General features: G+C 38.6%; 1 protein-coding gene across 1 annotated transcript; it reads left to right on the top strand.

Annotated features, from left to right (window-relative positions):
• Nucleotides 1–107: 107 nt before the first annotated feature.
• On the top strand, nt 108–11,365 carry LOC147217909 (hexokinase HKDC1-like). The gene is made up of 21 exons (XM_086174631.1): nt 108–556; nt 2,547–2,709; nt 2,833–2,990; nt 3,084–3,206; nt 3,327–3,422; nt 3,665–3,764; nt 4,435–4,618; nt 4,709–4,864; nt 5,062–5,295; nt 5,870–6,008; nt 6,157–6,313; nt 6,424–6,563; nt 7,174–7,293; nt 7,458–7,553; nt 7,854–7,953; nt 8,044–8,147; nt 8,222–8,382; nt 8,786–8,941; nt 9,195–9,282; nt 10,641–10,786; nt 10,870–11,365. Exons 1-21 carry the CDS (start codon nt 494–496, stop codon nt 11,003–11,005), a joined length of 2,820 nt encoding a protein of 939 aa, XP_086030757.1. The 5' UTR covers nt 108–493; the 3' UTR covers nt 11,006–11,365.
• Nucleotides 11,366–19,851: the final 8,486 nt, after the last annotated feature.

Below are 19,851 nucleotides of genomic sequence, written 5' to 3'. Positions count from 1 at the left end.
CATGGGTTGCAAAATAATACACGTATATAAAGAATATTTTAAGATTATTTGCATGTGTAAAAACAGGAGGTCCAAATGAATATAACACAGTTGCAGTTGACAAAATAACTCAATTTTTTATTTGCCAGCCTTTAACCTCCATGAAGAAATCAATCTTAAATTGAGTACTATTGGATGTCATCATGAATTATGCTCCATGATGTCTGCACAACTCCAAAATACAAATATCCATCCCCTTTAGATAGGAACTGATACACAAGTCAGAAGTTGGACACATTAACTGTGACAAGGAACTGACTGTGAAAGGGGTTTGGCTTGCTATTAATCTTTGAGTTGGTCTCTCCCCAGTGGACTCTGAATCTGAGACTAAACGAGGCAGCCTGTGGGACTATTCAGAGGGTGTGTGTTTGAGCTCCTCACAGAAGAAGACAAATCAAAAACAAAAAGCAGTCTGAAGTGTTCATGGCGGTATAGTTTGCAGGGGTACATCAAGATGTTGGCTGTTCATCTAGTTTCCTTTATCTTCTCTAAACTCCAGGAGGATCCTACAAAGAAGGTAAAAGCTACCCCACTGTGCTGATTGATACACGTTTACCTTATTTAAATACACACACATTAAAATTACTACTTGGAATATGTTCAACTTTTATCAGATGAAGTACTATGAAGAAGTATACTGTAACACTGAAATAGATCGTATGGTTGAATAAGTCGAAAACTGCTTTTTATAAAAATGTTTTGGTTGTAAAAGAAAATTGATTTCATATACGAGTATATCTAGATTGCAAAAAAATCCCAATCATTTGAATCAAGTCATATTTTTTTTTCAGGCTTTGTGTTGCACTGTTTTGCACTCCTGGCCCTGAGAAAATGACATACCATTGTACTGGTATAGATGGACTTCAGTGGAATAACTTTAACTGAAGTTGAATGCACTTTAAACTGGGATTACCTTTCATTAAAAGAATATATTTATATATGTGTATTTGTATGTGTTGAGTCCCTGCAAGCTAATCGCTGCTGCCAGCTAAACCTTTACAAATAAGTCATTATTGGTTTTTGAAAATATTCTATACAGACATGAAAACTACCAGTGAATGGCATTAATCAAATCTGGTTGTTTCCCATTTGTATGGTATGTCTGGTTTTTCATTTTTCAAATTTAGCACACAGAATCTTTTCTGAGAAGCTGGACTCCAGCTCAGTTTTTACCCAGTTGAATGCAAAAACAAATATAATTTATCTGTTATGAAACTGCACATATATTCTCAACAATCTTATATATCTCTTGTGTTGGCTGCTGCATGGTGAATTTTTTTATTGCAGGCTCTATTACACCACAGTAAAAGGGATAAGAATTTTACGGCACTTTATCAGGTCTGATTTGAATTCTTGTTCGTTGCAAGTTTGGAGGAATCAATTCAACTGCAATCTGAGTTATCGTGTCAAGATGTTTGGATTCTGGACACTGAGGATTTTTGTGTTTTGAAGATACAAACTGGATGAGATGCAGAGGAAAAAAAGTGTTATGAAAGCCACCATTTGTCTCTCCATGTGCAATCATTAACAACAGCATTCACTGCTGCAGATGGTCCATCACACACTATCATAAACACACACACAAAAACACAGTGCAGCCAGAGGGACCTTGTCCCCTCAGTGTGTTAAAGAGACAGTCAGGGTTGCTCTTAATGTATAATGCACCTCCTGCTCTATTGAGGATGAGTGTGTTCCAGGACTCTTTTTTTTACTTTATATTCAAATATGGTTGATTTCTATAATCATTCCTCTGTTTACACTCGATAGTTGAAGGCCCATATTACATGAGTGATTATGGAACCCAGAACCTCTGCTTTTGCTAAATAAGTGATAGAGCAATGTTTCCTAGTTCATCACAATTTTCCATACCTGTGACAAATATGTAATGTGTATATGATAATGCTCTAACCTTGAACATGCTTGAAGGATGCAGCTTTTTTTGTTATCACAATGGTAATGATATGGGTGAGACATTGAGACTTTTTCTTTGAGAAACACAAATTTGTTTAGTGCAATCTTGACCTAAAGTCTCATCTATAAATGATAGTGCTTGTTATTTAACATTTCTTAACCATCATTTGACACTTTTAATTCTGGAAGAAGGAACCACTGCTTAGATAACAGTTCACAAATCAATTGGAGTTAAAGGTAAGCATGAATTAACTACTTACTGATGGGCATTATTATGGTTATGGTACTTCATTCTTATTAGTAACATCTTCATAACGGGAAATCATGAGCACTAGATATTACCTTAAATTTAGTTAATGCCTTTTACTCATTGTGATAAATACTTCAATAAACCCCTAATTTTTCCATGTTCATGTTTACCCCTAAAACAACCCTAAAGCCTACATTTTACCCTTGAAAGCAAAAAAAAAACAAAACTAAAAACCAACAAAACTGAAAGAAACATGTACTGAGAGACTGTAGCCATAAGTGTGGACACAGAAAAGCAAATCTTGATGGGTCATTTCTCTGTGTACCCTCTCGTCACATGTTTTTAGGTTGACAGGTTCCTCTACTCAATGTGTCTCCAAGACGACCAGCTCAAAGACATCGCCGTTCGTTTCCAGGCCGAGATGAAGAAGGGCCTTTCTGCTGAAAGCAATGCTGCAGCAACGGTGAAGATGCTTCCAACACGTGTGCGATCCACACCGGATGGATCAGGTTTCTGACATTTCTGGTTTTCACACAGTTTTGCAGTGCTGTGTGCTGCTCATGTTTGAAATACCACCCATCTGCTTTTGTGGAAAATGCTGACATAATTCATTCATTTTCTCCTTTACACAGAGAGAGGACAGTTTCTGGCTCTGGATCTTGGAGGATCCAGATTTAAGGTGCTTCAGGTTAAAATCCGAGAGGGCACGGGGATTAGGAACGAAGGAGTAGAGGCGGTGGAGAAGACCTATCCGATACCTAAAGAGATTCTCAGTGGGAGAGGCACTGAAGTAAGGATTTGAGGAGAGAAGTGGGCCAATAGGGGGAGGTTGAGTACAAATGTAGTAACACAGACATAATTGATGCTGTCTCTCTGTGTCTAGTTGTTTGACCATGTATCTGAATCGCTGAAAGACTTCCTGCAACAGGAGAATATCAGTTTAGAGAAGAAACACCCGCTGGCCTTCACCTTCTCTTTCCCCTGTGAACAGTCCAATCTGGATCAGGTAATGGTGCTGTACCACCAACAGGTGTAACCTGCCCGGAACCTGTGTGTCATCAGATTGGAAGCTGAGTATTAATTTTCACACTGGTCATAGATTAATAACGGTGTCTGATCTGTGCAGGGACTTTTGTTAAGCTGGAGCAAGGACTACCGAGCCCGAGGCCTTCAGGGCAAAGATGTTGTCCAGGCCCTCAGACATTCGATTGAAAAAACAGGGGTAAGATGCCAGGCCAGATGAATCTATGAATAAATTATGTGATTTATGATGAGAAAAAAAAATCATATGACTCAAAATACAGTATCAAGACAATTTTAAATAGCACACAAATTTCAACAATACAAAATCTAATGAGATCAAGTGAGACTAAGTGTCACACAAAATTTCTATTTCACTGTAATGCCACGAAAAATAGATTTGGGGCAAATGCTGCTTGTTTCCTGACCTCTGACTGTCTGCAGGGTCTTGATGTGGAGGTGATGGCTGTGGTCAACGACACTGTAGCTGCGATGATGTCCTGCGGTTTTGATGACCGACGTTGTGAAATAGGACTCATCATTGGTATGTATTCTTTTCTACTGCTCACAGAAGTTGCGAGATGCAGAAAATTCACTAACAAAGTTTGCCTTTTTGAGTTTATCTCTCCAGCACATTTTCTTTTTTTCTTTTTTTTTTTGGGGGTTTATCACATTTTTATTTGCAGATGGAGATACAAAGGTGAAGGCAATTGAATGTGCAATTTATGAAACATCAAAAGAATTATAGTATTGCTTTGTCATAATCCTGGTCAACCCTATGTTGTATAGAATCTTGTAACTTGTTAAAGAAATGCATATTTTATGTCCAGTGAATGTTTTCATTTTTTGTATCCTGATCCTGACTAATGTAATTTCACCAGCATTTATATTCTTAATGCTAATACAATTTGAAATGTTGGACTAAATTGATAGATAGATATTCAATTAGATATATATTTAATTTTCACAAAATTGATATTTATGCCTAGAGCACCTTATTGTTAGAGCTTGAAGTTTACATATCTCCCATCCTCACATCATTTAATAAGAATCCACTGAATAGGTTATATTTATCCATCGTGTGTTCATTTAATTTATGATTCATATTTTAATGATTTCTGTGACATTGGAAGCGGATTCATATCAATCCTGCTGCTTTGGCAGCCCCACTATTTAAGGATAAAAATATAATCACAGATTTTGTATGTGTTTAGGAACTGGAACCAATGCCTGCTACATGGAGGAGCTGCGTCACATTGACCTGGTGGAGGGAGACGAGGGCAGGATGTGTGTGAACACCGAGTGGGGGGCCTTTGGGGATGATGGCGCTCTGGACGACTACATCACCGAGTTTGACAAAGATATCGATGCAGCCTCCAGCAACCCCGGGAAACAGCTGTAGGACAAGCAGCATTGACTTTTCTCTCAAAATGACCTACTGCTTTTGACACCGTATCGGACCTCTCAAAATCCTTTCCCTTTTCTTAGTTTTGAGAAGATGGTCAGTGGGATGTATCTGGGTGAGCTGGTGAGGCTGGTTGTATTAAAGATGGCCAAAATGGGACTCCTGTTTGATGGACATGTCTCCGATGCCCTTAGGACAAAGGGCAACATAACCACTGCACATGTTGCTGCCATGGAAGAGTACGTCTGGATTTTGATTTGTTTTTGTACCATACTCTCTATCCTTACACGTAGTCCTTGTTGGTGGTCATTCAGTCATGGCATAGCACTCAGTCAAAGCACTCCGTTACACATTCACTATATTTGTTAATATAGGACTAAACTAATAAGCTAACTGTTTTTCAGCCTGAAAACAGTAACGTGTCTACCTTTCTCAGGTACAGAAATGGCTTAAAGAACACCAGAGACATTCTAAGCAACCTTAATTTGTCCCCATCCTCTGAGGACTGCATTGCGGTTCGACACGTCAGCACCATCGTGTCCTTCAGGTCATCCAACCTGGTGGCTGCAGGACTGGCTGCTATTTTGGCACGAGTCAAGCAAAACCGCAATCTGAGGACTTTAAGGATCACTGTAGGTGTGGATGGAACTTTGTACAAGACACACCCACAGTAAGTACTGACAAATACTGTGGCTGGTTGATATATGTGACATGATACTTGATTGAACATACCTGAATGTGGAATTGTCATATACACATATATATGGAGAGACAGCTAAACTGGGAATTGCAACTCTATCAGTTGAATTATTTATCAATAATTTGAAGCTCAACCTAATAAATGTAAGAACATTTTTGACTTAATGAACACTTTGAATATACAGGACTGTCTCAGAAAATTAGAATATTGTGATAAAGTTCTTTATGTTCTGTAATGCAATTTCAAAAACAAAAATGTCATACATTCTGGATTCATTACAAATCAACTGAAATATCGCAAGCCTTTTATTATTTCAATATTGCTGATTATGGCTTATATCTTAAGAAAACTCAAAAATCCTATCTCAAAATATTAGTATATCATGAAAAAGTATTTTTTTGTTTTTTTTAATTGCATTGCAGAAGATAAAGAACTTTATCACAATATTCTAATTTTCTGAGACAGTCCTGTATGTATTTGAGGGTGATTTACCTTATTGGTTATTATATTTGTATCTTAAAAGTGCTCCCCTTTTACTTTTCAGATATGCTAAACGCCTTCATAAGGTTGTGAAGCGTCTGCTCCCCGAATGCTTCGTCAGATTCATCCAGTCAGACGGTGGCAGCAAAGGAGCTGTCATGGTGGCAGCTGTTGCTAAACGACAGGCATCGCAAAGAGTAAAGGTAAGGTTGTTTCAGTATTTCTGATGGCGACATCCATACAAAATATCCAATGAACTTATTTTTGACCTTTTTTTAATGTGATTTGCGCAATGTCTGATACTTATGATTCATGAATCGTAAAAATAATGCAGTTCTCTTGTTTTCCCAGGTGGATGAAACTTTGGCTCTTTTCAGATTGAGCCGAGAGCAGCTCCATTTGGTCAAGATCAGGATGAGGGCTGGGATAGAGGCAGGACTAAAGAGTAAAGATGCCTCAGCCATCAAGATGCTGCCTTCCTTTGTGTACCGTACCCCTGATGGCTCAGGTACAGCCCCAACCTGAAGCGCCATTGTACTGCCTATGCACACACATATCTTGCACTGACCCAGTGAAGTCGCTGTATTGACTTTTTGAATGTAACTCTCGTGTTCCAAGAGCATGGACAGTACCTCGCCTTGGAACTGGATGGAACTGACTTCAGAGCGTCACTGGTGAACTTGCAAAAACAACACTCAGGACAGCACAATAAGATATACCACCTGCCACCACAGATAGTGCAGGGCACTGGAGAGGAGGTAAGACACCTACATACTCATGGAGTTTTGTTTACGTTAATCTGAGTGGTGCAAAATGGTTGTCAGAAAAAAGGATTTAATTAACAACAGAACACCCACACATCACCTTATTAGCACGAACCAGTTTGCTCATGAGCGTTTACCGCTGCCCCCTGCTGGTAATGAGTGCAATAGGAATGTAACAGCAGACTCAGAATCAAGAGGCAAAACAAAAATTAACCAGCCAAGAATCCAAGAGTGTCTCTGGAAATATATCTATTTTTTGAATTCTTTACAGTAAGATTATGCTGGAGGTCACATACGGAGACAATCTATGATAACCTAAAGCCTTAAAAGTTTATGAATCCTTTTGTTCTAAAAAGGCCAAGCTACACACTGTTAATATTGTGCTTTTGTTGAAATTGTATCACTTTTGAACCTTCGTAAAGGCTGTTGGAATAATGTACTCTATATGAGATGTTTCACATCTCATCCTAAAGGCTTCATCGCAACCATGTGTGGTTGTTAAGGTCATATGTAGTTTGTTGATTTTTGATGGGCTCATCTCCACCCCTCTGTATCATTCCTGAGATGTTGAAATTAATGCTTCTCTTTCTAATTTTGTCTTTAGTTATTTGATCATTTAGCGCAGTGTGTTGGGGACTTCTTGGACTACATGGGGATGAGGAACAGCTGCCTATCAGCAGGCTTCACCCTCTCCCTCCCCTGTCATCAGACTGCCATAAACACTGTGAGCGTTTATTAAATGTATTTCTCTCTGCTCTTTGCATCCACCTCATTAATCCCGGAATGGACCAGTATTTTCATGTAATAGTTTATTCATTATTCAATAATATGAATGTGATGAATAAGGAAAAATCAGCTTGGTTACTTTTGGTGACCTCTTTCCTGCAGGGCACTTTGGTTAGCTGGACCAAAGGGTTGAAAGTCACAGGATGTGAGGGATATGATGTTGTCAGCATGCTGAGAGACGCCATCAAGAGACTCAACGTGAGTCACAGCCCCATAATGACAACAATAGATGTGAAATAAAAAATAAATCGATGTATATGCGTAAAGTGAAAGGCTTAATTATACAGAATTTAGTCCTTTAGGTGGAAATGCGGAATCAGTCTTAAGGTTGCCTCTTGTCACTACTCAATTCTATTAAAGTTTGTTTTTTGTGCTTTAAATCAGTATAATTATTTAAATGTCTGTGGGGATATCTGAGAACATATAGTTCAGGCTTTTCACCTGAATATGTGACTGTGTTCACCATGTCATGCCGACACAATTTGTGTGTATCAACAGAAGTTTGACTTGGATATAGTGGCAGTCGTGAATGACAGTGTTGGGACGATGATGAGCTGCGCCTGCAAAGACCCCCGGTGTGAAGTCGGACTGATAGTCGGTGAGACAAGAGAGTGGCCTAGTTTAACAAGCAACACATAATTTGAATGCCTGCGTTATTTTTGATTCATTATTTTGTATATTTCAAAAGGAAATGGCACCAATGTATGTTACATGGAGGAAGTGAAGAATATTAAGAAGATTGATCAAAATGAAGGAAGGAAAGAAAGAGAGGAAGGGCCACCTAAAAACATGGTAGGCGAACTCTCATGAAAAACGTCTGAGGTTTTTCTTTTAAGGTAATCCTGATTAGTCTCTCTTCCTGGCAGTGGTGGGTGGAGGGCGACAAAATGAACAAGGGTACGGCAACATCGAAGATGTGTGTAAACACTGAGTGGGGGGGTCTGGGCGATGATGGCTCGCTGGATGACATCATCACATCGTTTGATGATGCGGTAGATCGAACCTCATTTAACCCTGGGAAGCAAAGGTTAGAAACACTCATTGTGTGTTAACTTTTATATGCCCCTACTTTGAAAGACACATATAACTCACCATGTTGTTGTATCATTAATGTGCATATTGCCATGACTGCAAGGGTTTGTGTTAATGTCACTGAGGGCAAAGGTTTAGCAGAATGTAATAAAGAAGTAAATTCTGAAGGAGTGGGTCAAGATTTATGGTTATGACTGGACCTTGTGACATTGTCACACTGTCACTGATCCTTTTCAAACCTTATTTGTGCTCATGGAGGATGTTTCTTCTGTTAGGACCCTTTAATTGGATGTGTGCGAATCGAAAATCAGTAAAGATGTGTTTTCACTTGGTCGGAAGACTTAAACTTTCTCATATATTGTCATTCTCACTACGAAAATTGCGTGTTTTGTTTTCAGGTTTGAAAAGTTGACCAGTGGGATGTATTTGGGGGAAGTTGTTCGCCAAGTGGTCTTGGATTTAACCAAAAGGGGATTGCTGTTCAGAGGGCAGGTCACCGATGCTTTAAAAACGGCAGGAATATTCCAAACAAATTATCTGGCACTGATAGAGTGGTATGTAAACCTTGCCTGTATGTTTGTGTCTCTTTATGTGCTTTGAACAATGATATTTTACCTTTCAAAAGTGTGTATTTGCAGTGATTTGACTATGCAGTGTATGCATGTATACCCTTTTAAAAACTTGAAACTGGATGAGGTCAGAAGTAGGTTCATCGGGGCCATAGCCTCAAAAGACTTAGGATTACTCACTTGCTCGCTCGGTCACTCACATGAATAATTAATGTGCATCTATACTGTTCCCCCTCAGTGATCAGTTGGCATTACTGCAGGTCAGAACCATTCTGCAGCAGCTGGGACTGGACAGCACCTGTGATGACAGCATTGTTGTCAGAGAGGTAAAGATGAATGATAGAAAGAAATCTAAAGCACCAATCTTGCACCAAAAGCACCATCTTGTTGTGAGACTCAGACGTGTGATTGAGAACGATCATGATGGCAGAGTCCCATCCAATTTTCAGGCTGGTGTGACTCTTGATATTGTAATTTTTTTCCTGCATTTTGTTTTTCTTCAGACTCCAGATCAGAGAAAGAACCTTATCTGTATAGATTTATAGAAATAAATGTTTACTAGCTTCAGGTCTGGGGAACTTTTGAGGCTATTTAAGGCTATGTTGCTTTTCTGGTAATTTTTGACACAAAGACTCAGGTATTATGTGCCATTTTTATTTTTACGATCATATTCAACCCCATATAAAGTATGATACAATCAATTTTTTGGATTTTAATACTTTAAGATGCAAAACATTTAGGGATAGATTTAGAGGACTCAAAGACTCAGGAGCATACAGCTGAAGCCCATTGAAGTCATAGGTATTTTGGGCTGTTGTTATTACGTTTGGGATATAATAGTCCATTTATATAAACAGCACTGTGGTGTGATGACTGACACCAGTTTTCCAAAGAACTCCCATGTAGTCATGTCCTTCGGAGGATCACCGTAGTGTCTGAGGCAGTGCCCGCTGAGGGATGGAAAGTCCATGAGAAGTCAGATTTGGTTTTATTGCAAGTTGGTGTATCTCTCTGGATTCTTTAAAACCTCTGATGATACAAAGAAATCTCCAATCTAAAATCTCTAATTTCTTGCAGTTGCGTGTTAAGCAAAACTGATAATATATTTTACAAACTGGTGAATCTCTTCATCTTCTCTGACTAATTATGTGGAAGGATATTATCTGCTGTTTCCAACCGACCCCTTTTTCTCTTGAATTTGCAACCAGGTTTTTAAATGTTGTTTTTTTTTTTTTTTTTTTGCAGTCTTTTATTGCTTGCTCACAGTTTGCATATATTTAAAAAAAACATGAATATAGCAGAGAAAAACATTATTATATCACCTTTGTACTGATAGCAGATAAACTTACCGGTAACTTTGATTGTTTTATTTGTATTTTACACGGTGCCATTCATCGGAATTGGGTTTTTTAGTTTTTCCTGTTTTGCCCTTTCAAGAGGTCTGTTTTGAAAATAGTGAATTAGCAAAACAAAGTTTTTCGTGATTATGGTGAACCGTTAAGTTTTTGCACCGTATGACAATATAATTTTGCAACTCTGCTGGCTATCCCAAGAATTAGTCCATAATGGCTGACAAGGGACAACTGCTTATATTTTGACTCTTTACAATGACCAGCAAAAGATGCTGCAATGTGATCAGTGAGACATTTTCCCTACAATAATGAGAGTCATCACTGTGACAAAGGTATGTGGAGCCGTGTCTCGTCGTGCCGCTCAGCTGTGTGGGGCAGGAATGGCAGCAGTGGTTGATAAGATCAGAGAAAACCGTGGACTGGATCAGCTCAACATCACTGTCGGGGTAGACGGGACTCTCTACAAACTGCATCCACAGTAAGTTATTCGTACCATCATTATTTGAAATAATTTAATATTAATTTAATATAACCTGTTCTTTTTTCACCCTTTTTTTTTAGTTTCTGTCGAGTCCTCCAAGAAACTGTCAGAGACTTGGCTCCTCATTGTTGTGTGACCTTCCTCCCGTCAGAGCAAGGCAGTGGGAGGGGTGCTGCCCTCACCGCTGCCCTAGTCAAACAGGAGTGGGGCATGTAGCTGCACAATCCTGACAGAAAAAGAATCCACTGAATTTTTTCAGGAGACAGCGAGAAAATATACATTTTCATTGTCTAGAAAACAGCTAAAGTAGGGAGCGCTTCTGATTTAAACAACTAGAAATTATGAGAAATTAACAGCTTAGTAATTTAGTAATATAAATTACAGTTGATATATTGGTTTACTCAAATTATACATTTATTATGTGCAGCTTTCAAACATGTCTAAGTTTAAATGGCATGAATTCCAATTTTGCTTTATTCTTTTTTTATTCCATTGCTTTCTAACATTATGAATTCTTCTCATTATGAATGTGAAACTTTTTCCATCTTTTTTAATAAATGTGATATGTCACTTGAGTTCTAAACTATGAAGTTATTATTATTATGTATTATATATTATCCCAAATGAATTATTTTTCAAGGTTTGTGTTGCTATTTCAGGCACATATGGACAGCAAACATTAAACAGTAGTAATTAATGACTGGACTCTCTCAGGTCAGGGATCTAGTGTTTTGGCCCCATGACGGAGTTGAGTTGCCTTTGCCTTTATGGCTGTCTAGTTCATGTCAGAGGGGAAATACATCCAACAGTGTGGAGCATGACATGGTTCAAAAATTCCCGGACAGGCTTTGCAACTAGAAAAATATGTGAAAGACTTGTATTTTTACAGAAAAAGAACAAAAGTCATCAACCCTCAACCCATTGCCTCGCTGTGTTAGGGATGTCTGCCTCCTAACACACACATACACATGCACGCACACACATGCACACAGCTGTGTGTTTGTGTCCTGTAATACCATGGTTCTGTAATTCCATGGCAGAATACTCACACGGCACACTCACTTATAAATCTAACCCTTGAAATAATCTGGGCTAGCACTTTTTGTGATGAAATAATAATAATAATATAAACTGCCAAGTCATCCACCTTGCCAACTGTTGTATAAGACTGACAGACCTTGAAAATCTAAAAGACTGTAATAACAAGCTGGGGCTGTCAAAATATGACCATTGTGTAAATCTCTCTGCTCCTCTGAAGAGGAGCCATTACTTCCCTCAGAAAGTCACGTACGGTCTCCTTATATGACCCGTCAGTTTCCTCCTTTCCTCCGCTTCAAAGAAAATTCAAGATTTAAATGTTCCCCTGCAATGGGCCGAATTTGTTTAACACTGCATTTGAGATCATGTAAATATATGCTTTGAGAAGTAACTGTCTTTTTTCTGATATTGTATTTTAATTGACAATTACAAGCTATCGTTTCAAATGATATGAAGCAAACTAATTTCAAACATTTCTATATAATCAATGTTGGCGGCTGATACTGCTTTCTGTAACTTGTTAGAACATAATGAATTGCAGTTTTTGTGTAATATTTGTGGGAAAAGTAGATATACACTGTCAGTTACTGCATAAATCAGATGATAAGGCGTTGAAATTACTTGTAGAAATCAAAATTCTCTAAGGATTTAATTTAGCACATAACGCCATTTTAAATTATATGAATTCAGAAATTACTTTATTGGCTATGTCATCAAAAAACATCAACTAAACTATGCACATTCTTTATGTGTGAATGCATGTAAGATATTTAAGTTATCACAGTAATTGCTTCTCTTTCTTCAGCAAATCAAATCTGTTTCTAAAATCATGATTGAATGTCAGGCCTAAACTTTGCTTGAAATTGGTGATAATCAGGAAGAAATCATTTAAGCATAAACAAACTTTAATAATCACAACAAACAGTTAATATGTGTGAGTAGGTGTGAGTGTTTGCATTCATTTGTGTGCCTGGTAAAGATAGTGAGACTTTTGTCTGGATGTGTCCTTTGCAGTTGAAAGGTGCTCTCCTCCACACTAATGAAAGAGCTACTTTTTCTCTAACATTGCAAGGTATGTATATGTAGGATGGATAAAAGGGACAAAGACAGGAACAAAAGGGACAGAGAGCGCCTGTGTCACTATTGATGAGAGGCAGGAGGAGGACTGGAATGCTGGTGACCACATTCCCTCTCAATAAAAACAACAACAGCTCTGTTTGGTGATTTCGAGATTGACTCTCTCCCTGCCTTTTTTCTCTCTCTGCTCCCTGTCTCTCTACATCTGTGCCACTTCGGTCTCTCTCTTTCTGTTTCATCTGTCTGGCTGGATTCTTGCCAAGGTGCCTTGTGGTTATCTGACTGTGCGTCCTAGCGAGAAAAAACACGGTCAAATCTGATCGAAACGATTGATTCCTGAAGGGTTTTGGTGTTGATAAAAGTTCAGTGTGATGATTTGAATGGTTCACAATAAAAATGTGGATTATACTATAGTTACTCTCTCGGCCAGCTGGGAATTTCACTGTAATATTCACACGTTCAAGTCTTGAACTAGTGATCTGCTGACACTGGCCTGTGAATTCTTAGAATAATCTGATTAGATGATGCACTGAGGATGAAACAAGGCAGGAAATATAAGCGCTAATGATGGCAACATTTTGGTAGTAGTACTTAATTAAACCAGAGAGCTTGGAATGAGAGATGCAAAGAAATTAGGGAGGGATAATGAAAAGAAGGAATTAGAGCGAAGGAAGAAAGGTACGTGAGGACAGGAGCCAAGCTAATCTGTTTGGGATTAACATGATAGAATGCGACCATTGGAGGGCTGCACCAAACCCATGGATGGAGACACGCATGCATGGGTGTACATACATGTAAATCCACACACTCAGAGCAGAGTAATCCCACACTGTCCTAGTACTGACCAAGTGCCTTGACACCGCTGCTTCATGGAGCAGCTGGACAGCAGATCAGCTGATTCAGAAACATTTGCTTTTTAGTCCTTTATATTTCCTTTTTCCTCTTGGTAACTCATGAAACATTCACCCTTTATACTCTGAACTTAATTTACATTTCATGTCAATTTATTTTTCATTTCAATAACTTTAAACACATGTAGGAGACATTAAAAAAAAAAAGTTTTGGATTTAACATAATGACTATGTCATCTCAGTAACAACCAAACACTGATTAGCTCAGTACTTCAACTATATTTACCAATCCTCCAAATTTTTTTATACTAATTCTCAATACTTCATAAATTTCAGTTTTTATTAAATACAGTTATTCAAAGCACCTAGGCCATTCATCAGAAAGATGGATGTTTGGTTCTGGATCAGTGGAACGTTCTCCAGTAGGCTCGGTGCGCAAGTCCCAGTGGAAAAAATGAAATCATTTTGAAGATTGCCATTCTTTTTTTCAGCCTGGACCATATTACTCAGGAGACAAGGTGTGTGTGTGTGTGTGTGTGTTTCATAAGTGTGTGGGCTTGTGTCTTTGTCGCCACTGTGAAGCAACAATAAATGCTTTGACACACAAACACACAAATGGTCAAACAGGCGGAGCGGAGCGGCATGTTCTTCAGTACCAACAAAAGAATGGTGTGTGTGACCTTGTGCCGGTGGGATTTTCATCTACACTTGAGATTTTTTCTCTCTCAGAGAGGGCATTCATTCACACCGTTATTTATTTCTCAACAGTGAATGAACCCAAGCGTGGACTACAGACCTGAGGAACAATGAGACATGACAACACCTTAAAGCATCACTGCGGCGATGGCTGCTGGGCAGCGGCTCCATTGGACCAGGGGAATGCTTTCTTCAAGAGGGTAACTCAACACACTACTTTGACCATCATTAGGATGATGGACTGGAGTGCTCATCACCTATGGTATTGGGATAAATCTTATTTGGTGTTATAAAATGAGCATTATTAATGTTTTTAGTGTGAACTTCCTCAATTGTAACGAGACTCCTGACTCGGGAATGCGAAGGAAAACTAGAAACATCACAATGCAATAATTTCCCTCCTGTCAGCTGGGGTTTCACATCTGTGATGACTCAGAGTGGAGAGTTCAAAGAAAATTCATGGCGGGCAGAAAACTGTTCCCACATAACATTCGTTTATCCTGGGTGGTATATCAGTTCTTTCCTCATGGTCTGGATTTTATTTATGCAGTCACAGGGACTCCTTGATACTGAATTTTATCGTATAGGTAGATTGTTTGATTGATAGAAAGAAAGATAGCTAGAAACAAAGAAACCTTATTACACACATTGAGAGGTGGCATAACCAAAATCGAAGTAAAGCAGAGGGGTCTCAGCATAGGAATAAATATACAGAATGAGATGGATCTATAAATAAATTGATAAATACATGTGTAAGATAAGATTGTATGTATGTATACACATACATAGTGTGTATGTATTTCTATACATAAACAGAATGGGGTGGATATATAAATATGTATGCACAGAATGGGATCGATGTAAAACATGTCATTTAGATGGTTACGTTACTAGTTAGAAGTATATACATTAAAGTTATGTTTGGGTATGTTGGCATGGAGTGTAGATGTTGGATGTCTCATCTTTGACAAGGTGTACAAGGAAAACATACCAAACCTCCAACTTGACTGTCTCCAAGCGGTCACTATGTGAAATAAGAGTCAGAAGCCACGTCACATTCTTCAGGGTCAAGCTGAGGTTAAAAATTAGGGAAAAAGTCAACTGCCACTGACAGTTGCTGCATCTCTTCAGCACTCATCTGGTATGAGGGCAGTTAAGATCAGCTGAAATCTACTGATAGTTTGTTGCCTCCTCAGCTTACAGTGATGTCTCTTGTGGTGTTTACAATGAGTAACCTTATAGGTGACAAGTTGCCCTGTGGTTTAATCTAAGATGAAAATGTGAAGCAGACTTTCTCAAAGCAAGATTAGACCTTTTTTTGTTCCTTCCTCTACTGGTTAACACTGGATACTTGTTACACCCACAGTTCTTACAGTATATATTAACCATGGGCCATTTTGGCCAAAATTTGATGATACACAGAGATCCAACTATATACGTGAAAATAGAATCCAAACTTTGTGAAGAGCAGTTTAATCCGGAGATCATTATAAAGGGAGAATGGTTTCTCAGGACAAGGCTGCCAAAATTTACAAGCTCGAGTTCTCCTGCCCTTAATTCTCTATCATAATCTGCAGAATTCGTGAAAAAGGGTTTTGACGCACAGAACAAAGGATTAAAAAGGAAGGAGTAGTGGATTTGATGTGAGTGTTAGGGCTGGAATGAAGGATTGTGCTTCATTACCGGAGCACAATCCAACGTACCTCTTGTTTTTGGAGTAGAACAACCAAGTGAGGAGATTGAACTGCTTGTCTGTGTTTACTCTGGGATTGAAGTTGCTGGAAAGCAATGTATTTCAGGTCACTTTGCAAGACCTCAAAATAGAACAAAAAAACTATTTCAATCTTACTTTATGAATCCGAGCATCACTTTGACTAACAACACCTTGTTGCGAATTGTCTCACGATTTTCCAGATGACGATTCTCTTGTTGTGATGATGATGTGTCTGTCTGAAGGGACCCCTGCATCCAACATGGCTTGTGTGAACAATTCCCTACAAATAAGCAGGTATAGCGAACTAAAAGACAGCAAATAATTTTGCGAACATCCATGTCTCTTTGAATGCCACTTTGAGATGAGTGTCCTTAGTCAGTGACGTGCGGTGAGGTTCATGGCTGGTGAGGCACTGACGTCATCACAGTCAGATTTACAAACATATGAACCCTACATAGTAGCTTATTCACATTTTACTGGCAGCAGTTGGCGTGTTTTGTTTAAAATCATATTAGCATTCTTACATGTACAAACTGTAGCATGTAAAAAAAAACTAGTTTTCTCTTACCATTACTTATGAATGAAGTCCATGCCCCTTTCCTTCTGAAGCATCGACAATGACATTAGTTTGACAGGGAGATGTGCACAGTACAATTGGAGCTGACTAGTTTACCACATTGCATTACTGTCCGGAAAAATATATTTAATATTTCGATAAATCCCCATGGCGTGTTAACTGTCACAGCTTATAATTTTAATGTTTTTAAGGGTCTTTCAGCTACTCTGCTAGCTCTCTAGCTCTCATTTTACCTCCCAAACTATATTCATTTAGGTTGTCCATAGTGCTGAAAGGAGACAAGACTGTGCTTGTTGTAAACCTCAAATGTCAGACTCTCTAAATAGTACATGTTTTACCCAAAACCCCCGCGGCGATGCTTTTTGGAGAAAGCAGAGAAAAGCTGTTTAAAGCTGTTTGACTTTCCTTTGTGTCAGCTGACACACAAAAACACAAGTAATTAATGGTGAATGGCTGGTAAATATGTATTAAAACTGCTATGAAACCACACAGGAAGAGGAAAGCATATTAGTTATTGCTGAGAAGAGCAAGGTCCCTCCTCACTCTACAGCAGTTCCTAATTTTTGAAACGAGGGAATTTCTTAACATTTCTTGTACAGTAACACTGTACAATACATTTCAATCTTACATATCTGAGGCACCAACACACTGATAACTCGTTTTTATTCGTTTACACAGTACGAAGTGTTGACTACCAGTTATCTAAAAGTATGATATACAATGAGGAACTGTGTATAAATGTAATTTTTTAAGATTCATTATAGAAATACATTACATTAGGTGATTCAGAGGGAAAATGTTTTGTACATTATTTACACATGGTAGAGCGTTGATGCTTACTGGAGATATATGTATATGTCAACACATATCTCCAGCAAGCATCTGACTGGGTCAGATGCTCAGATGCTTAACAGAGATATTCGTTGTAAGCAACTGGAGAGGAGCCTAGTTTTTGCTTGAAACGTCATGCATGCGAGAATAAACATTTTGTGTTATATGTAGAATAAGTCATCTTTTATTTTTGGAGCATGTTTGGTGTGTATATTTTTTCAAAACTACCAAGGTAATTTTTTTTTGATCCAGCACCAATCCCTAACTGGGCAGCAGATGTGTGTGTTTTTTTTAACTTGATTTACACATGCCCATTCCCCCTATTATGACTTCTTTTTTTCTATTTGTCCTGTTAACATGCTATCAGTCATGGTGTTCATTTAGAGAAGATTTTAACGCCATAAATCTGAGGTTCTCTATGACCGTTCGTACCACACAATGCTATCAAAGCTAGAGGAAATATTTAGAGCTCTATAAATCAAGTAAATCAAGAAGAATGAGTAATATTCAAACTGGTGGTTGTTCCTCAAGACAAATTTAGAGACTCCTTTGTATAGATACAATATTTGAACTCCAGGTGACACTGTTCAGCAAAATGACGTTCATGAATAACCTTTTGTTAGCCTACAGGCCAATAAGACATATATAATGACTCGATAAAGTAGAAAGCAGATTGTTTGAACATCTTGTTATGGTTAATAGCGTTGGCATGTCAATGTATCTTGTTCTATCTGTATCAAAATAACACAACTCACTAACATCTCATGCTGCCTGCACCACTGTGAGGACAGTAGCTGCAGCCCCTTGGTCTCTGTGTGAGGTTCCGTCTATAAAGCTCCAAGTTATCTTTGTTAAATACAACAACTAAACCTCCATTCATCTTTATTCTGTTTAACACCAAACAACATAACATGGATTTTCTACAGGCCAAACAGGTTCCACAGGCCTCACAGATCTTGCACTTAACACATTCCCAGTGTCCAAGAAACTACTGTCATTCGAGCTGCTATTCAGAGAGAAGTCTACTTTCCTGCCTTCTCCATTTCACCCAGAGCAGAGTTGGTTGCATTCATATCACCATAGAGAGACCCAGTCAGTGGCTCAGGTTACTTCTGTACCTAACCTACCTCAACTTGCGAGTACAGATTTGGAAAAAATATATATATAATTTGTGGCCAGTGTGTACTTTTGATAATGACTTATACTGCTCATTGTCGCTGATATTAAAGATTTAAGAGTGTTTATCCTTCCCCTTTGTGACATCATCAATTCCATAGTAAAACACATGTTCCCAACACCTCTTAATTCAATATGCACATCCCCCTCATAACACGTGACATCCTAACTTACCCTTCTACAACAGAGAAACAGACCACTGACAGAAGGACCTTTCTGGATTTTAAGTAGGAACATTAACATTATTATCATTTTTTTATTTCTTACAGTGACTTACTTCTAATGATCAAACTCTTAAACTGTTGATGCATTTTTCCATGATAGCAGAAGCTGAAATTATAGTGTGCTATTCAATTCAGCGATGCCATGAGAAAACACACACACACATTTCGAGCAGTACATTTTCACAAGCCTCTTGTCTTTCAATCAATACAACTGTGAAGTAACTTTCTTTTTTGGGGCACAATTAATTTATTATACAGACAAACAGACAAACAAAAAAAATGCTATGACATCTAGAATTGGGCAGCACTGTCGCACAGCAGTTAGTGCTTGTGCTTCACAGCTAGAAGGTTCCAGGTACGATTCCTGGGCCTGACGGGTACTCTGGTTTCCCCTACCACTAAAAACATGTACAAGAGGGATCCTACAAGTTTCTACATGGTCAGGATGAATGAGAGTGTGTATGTGAGCACAACTGTGGGACAACGGATGCAAAATAGCCCGTGGCTACAATCCACAGTGATGTCTTTACATGCATGTCTCATGTGTGTTCATTAACATGCACTGTCCCAACTGTGGATCTGCCAACTTGAATAAACCTCAGACACCTGAGGTTGTTCATTCACAATAACATGATCTAGATCTATTCAAAAGCTACAATAATGAAGAAAATCTACAATACTGACTGGCTTTTCATACTTTTGGTGAGCTGTTCCTTTAAAGCCCCCTGGGCCTCACTGGAAACAGCCCCCCCTTACTCCTCCTTCTTTCCTTCAGCTGTAAAAAAATGCAAGCAGACAAACGCCACGTAATTTGACTTGATGACTTCCACGAAGCCCCAGAATGACGAAATTCCCTCCTCACCTTACTTCCTCCTGCC

This window comes from Fistularia commersonii, chromosome 27 (assembly GCF_037954325.1).
Source record: "Fistularia commersonii isolate RoL2024-O1a breed Wild chromosome 27, RoL_Fcom_v1.0, whole genome shotgun sequence".
In the NCBI taxonomy this organism is placed as follows: Eukaryota; Metazoa; Chordata; class Actinopteri; order Syngnathiformes; family Fistulariidae; genus Fistularia; species Fistularia commersonii.
The sequence above is the reverse complement of the archived record's forward strand: the minus strand, read 5'-3'. Positions and strand labels throughout refer to the sequence as shown.

Coding starts and splice junctions, on each gene's coding strand:
- LOC147217909 (XM_086174631.1), top strand. CDS start 494: ATGTTGGCTGTTCATCTAGTTTCCTTTATCTTCTCTAAACTCCAGGAG. Junction 3,207..3,326: donor AACAGTCCAATCTGGATCAG/GTAATGGTGCTG, acceptor TGATCTGTGCAG/GGACTTTTGTTAAGCTGGAG. Junction 7,294..7,457: donor ATCAGACTGCCATAAACACT/GTGAGCGTTTAT, acceptor TCTTTCCTGCAG/GGCACTTTGGTTAGCTGGAC.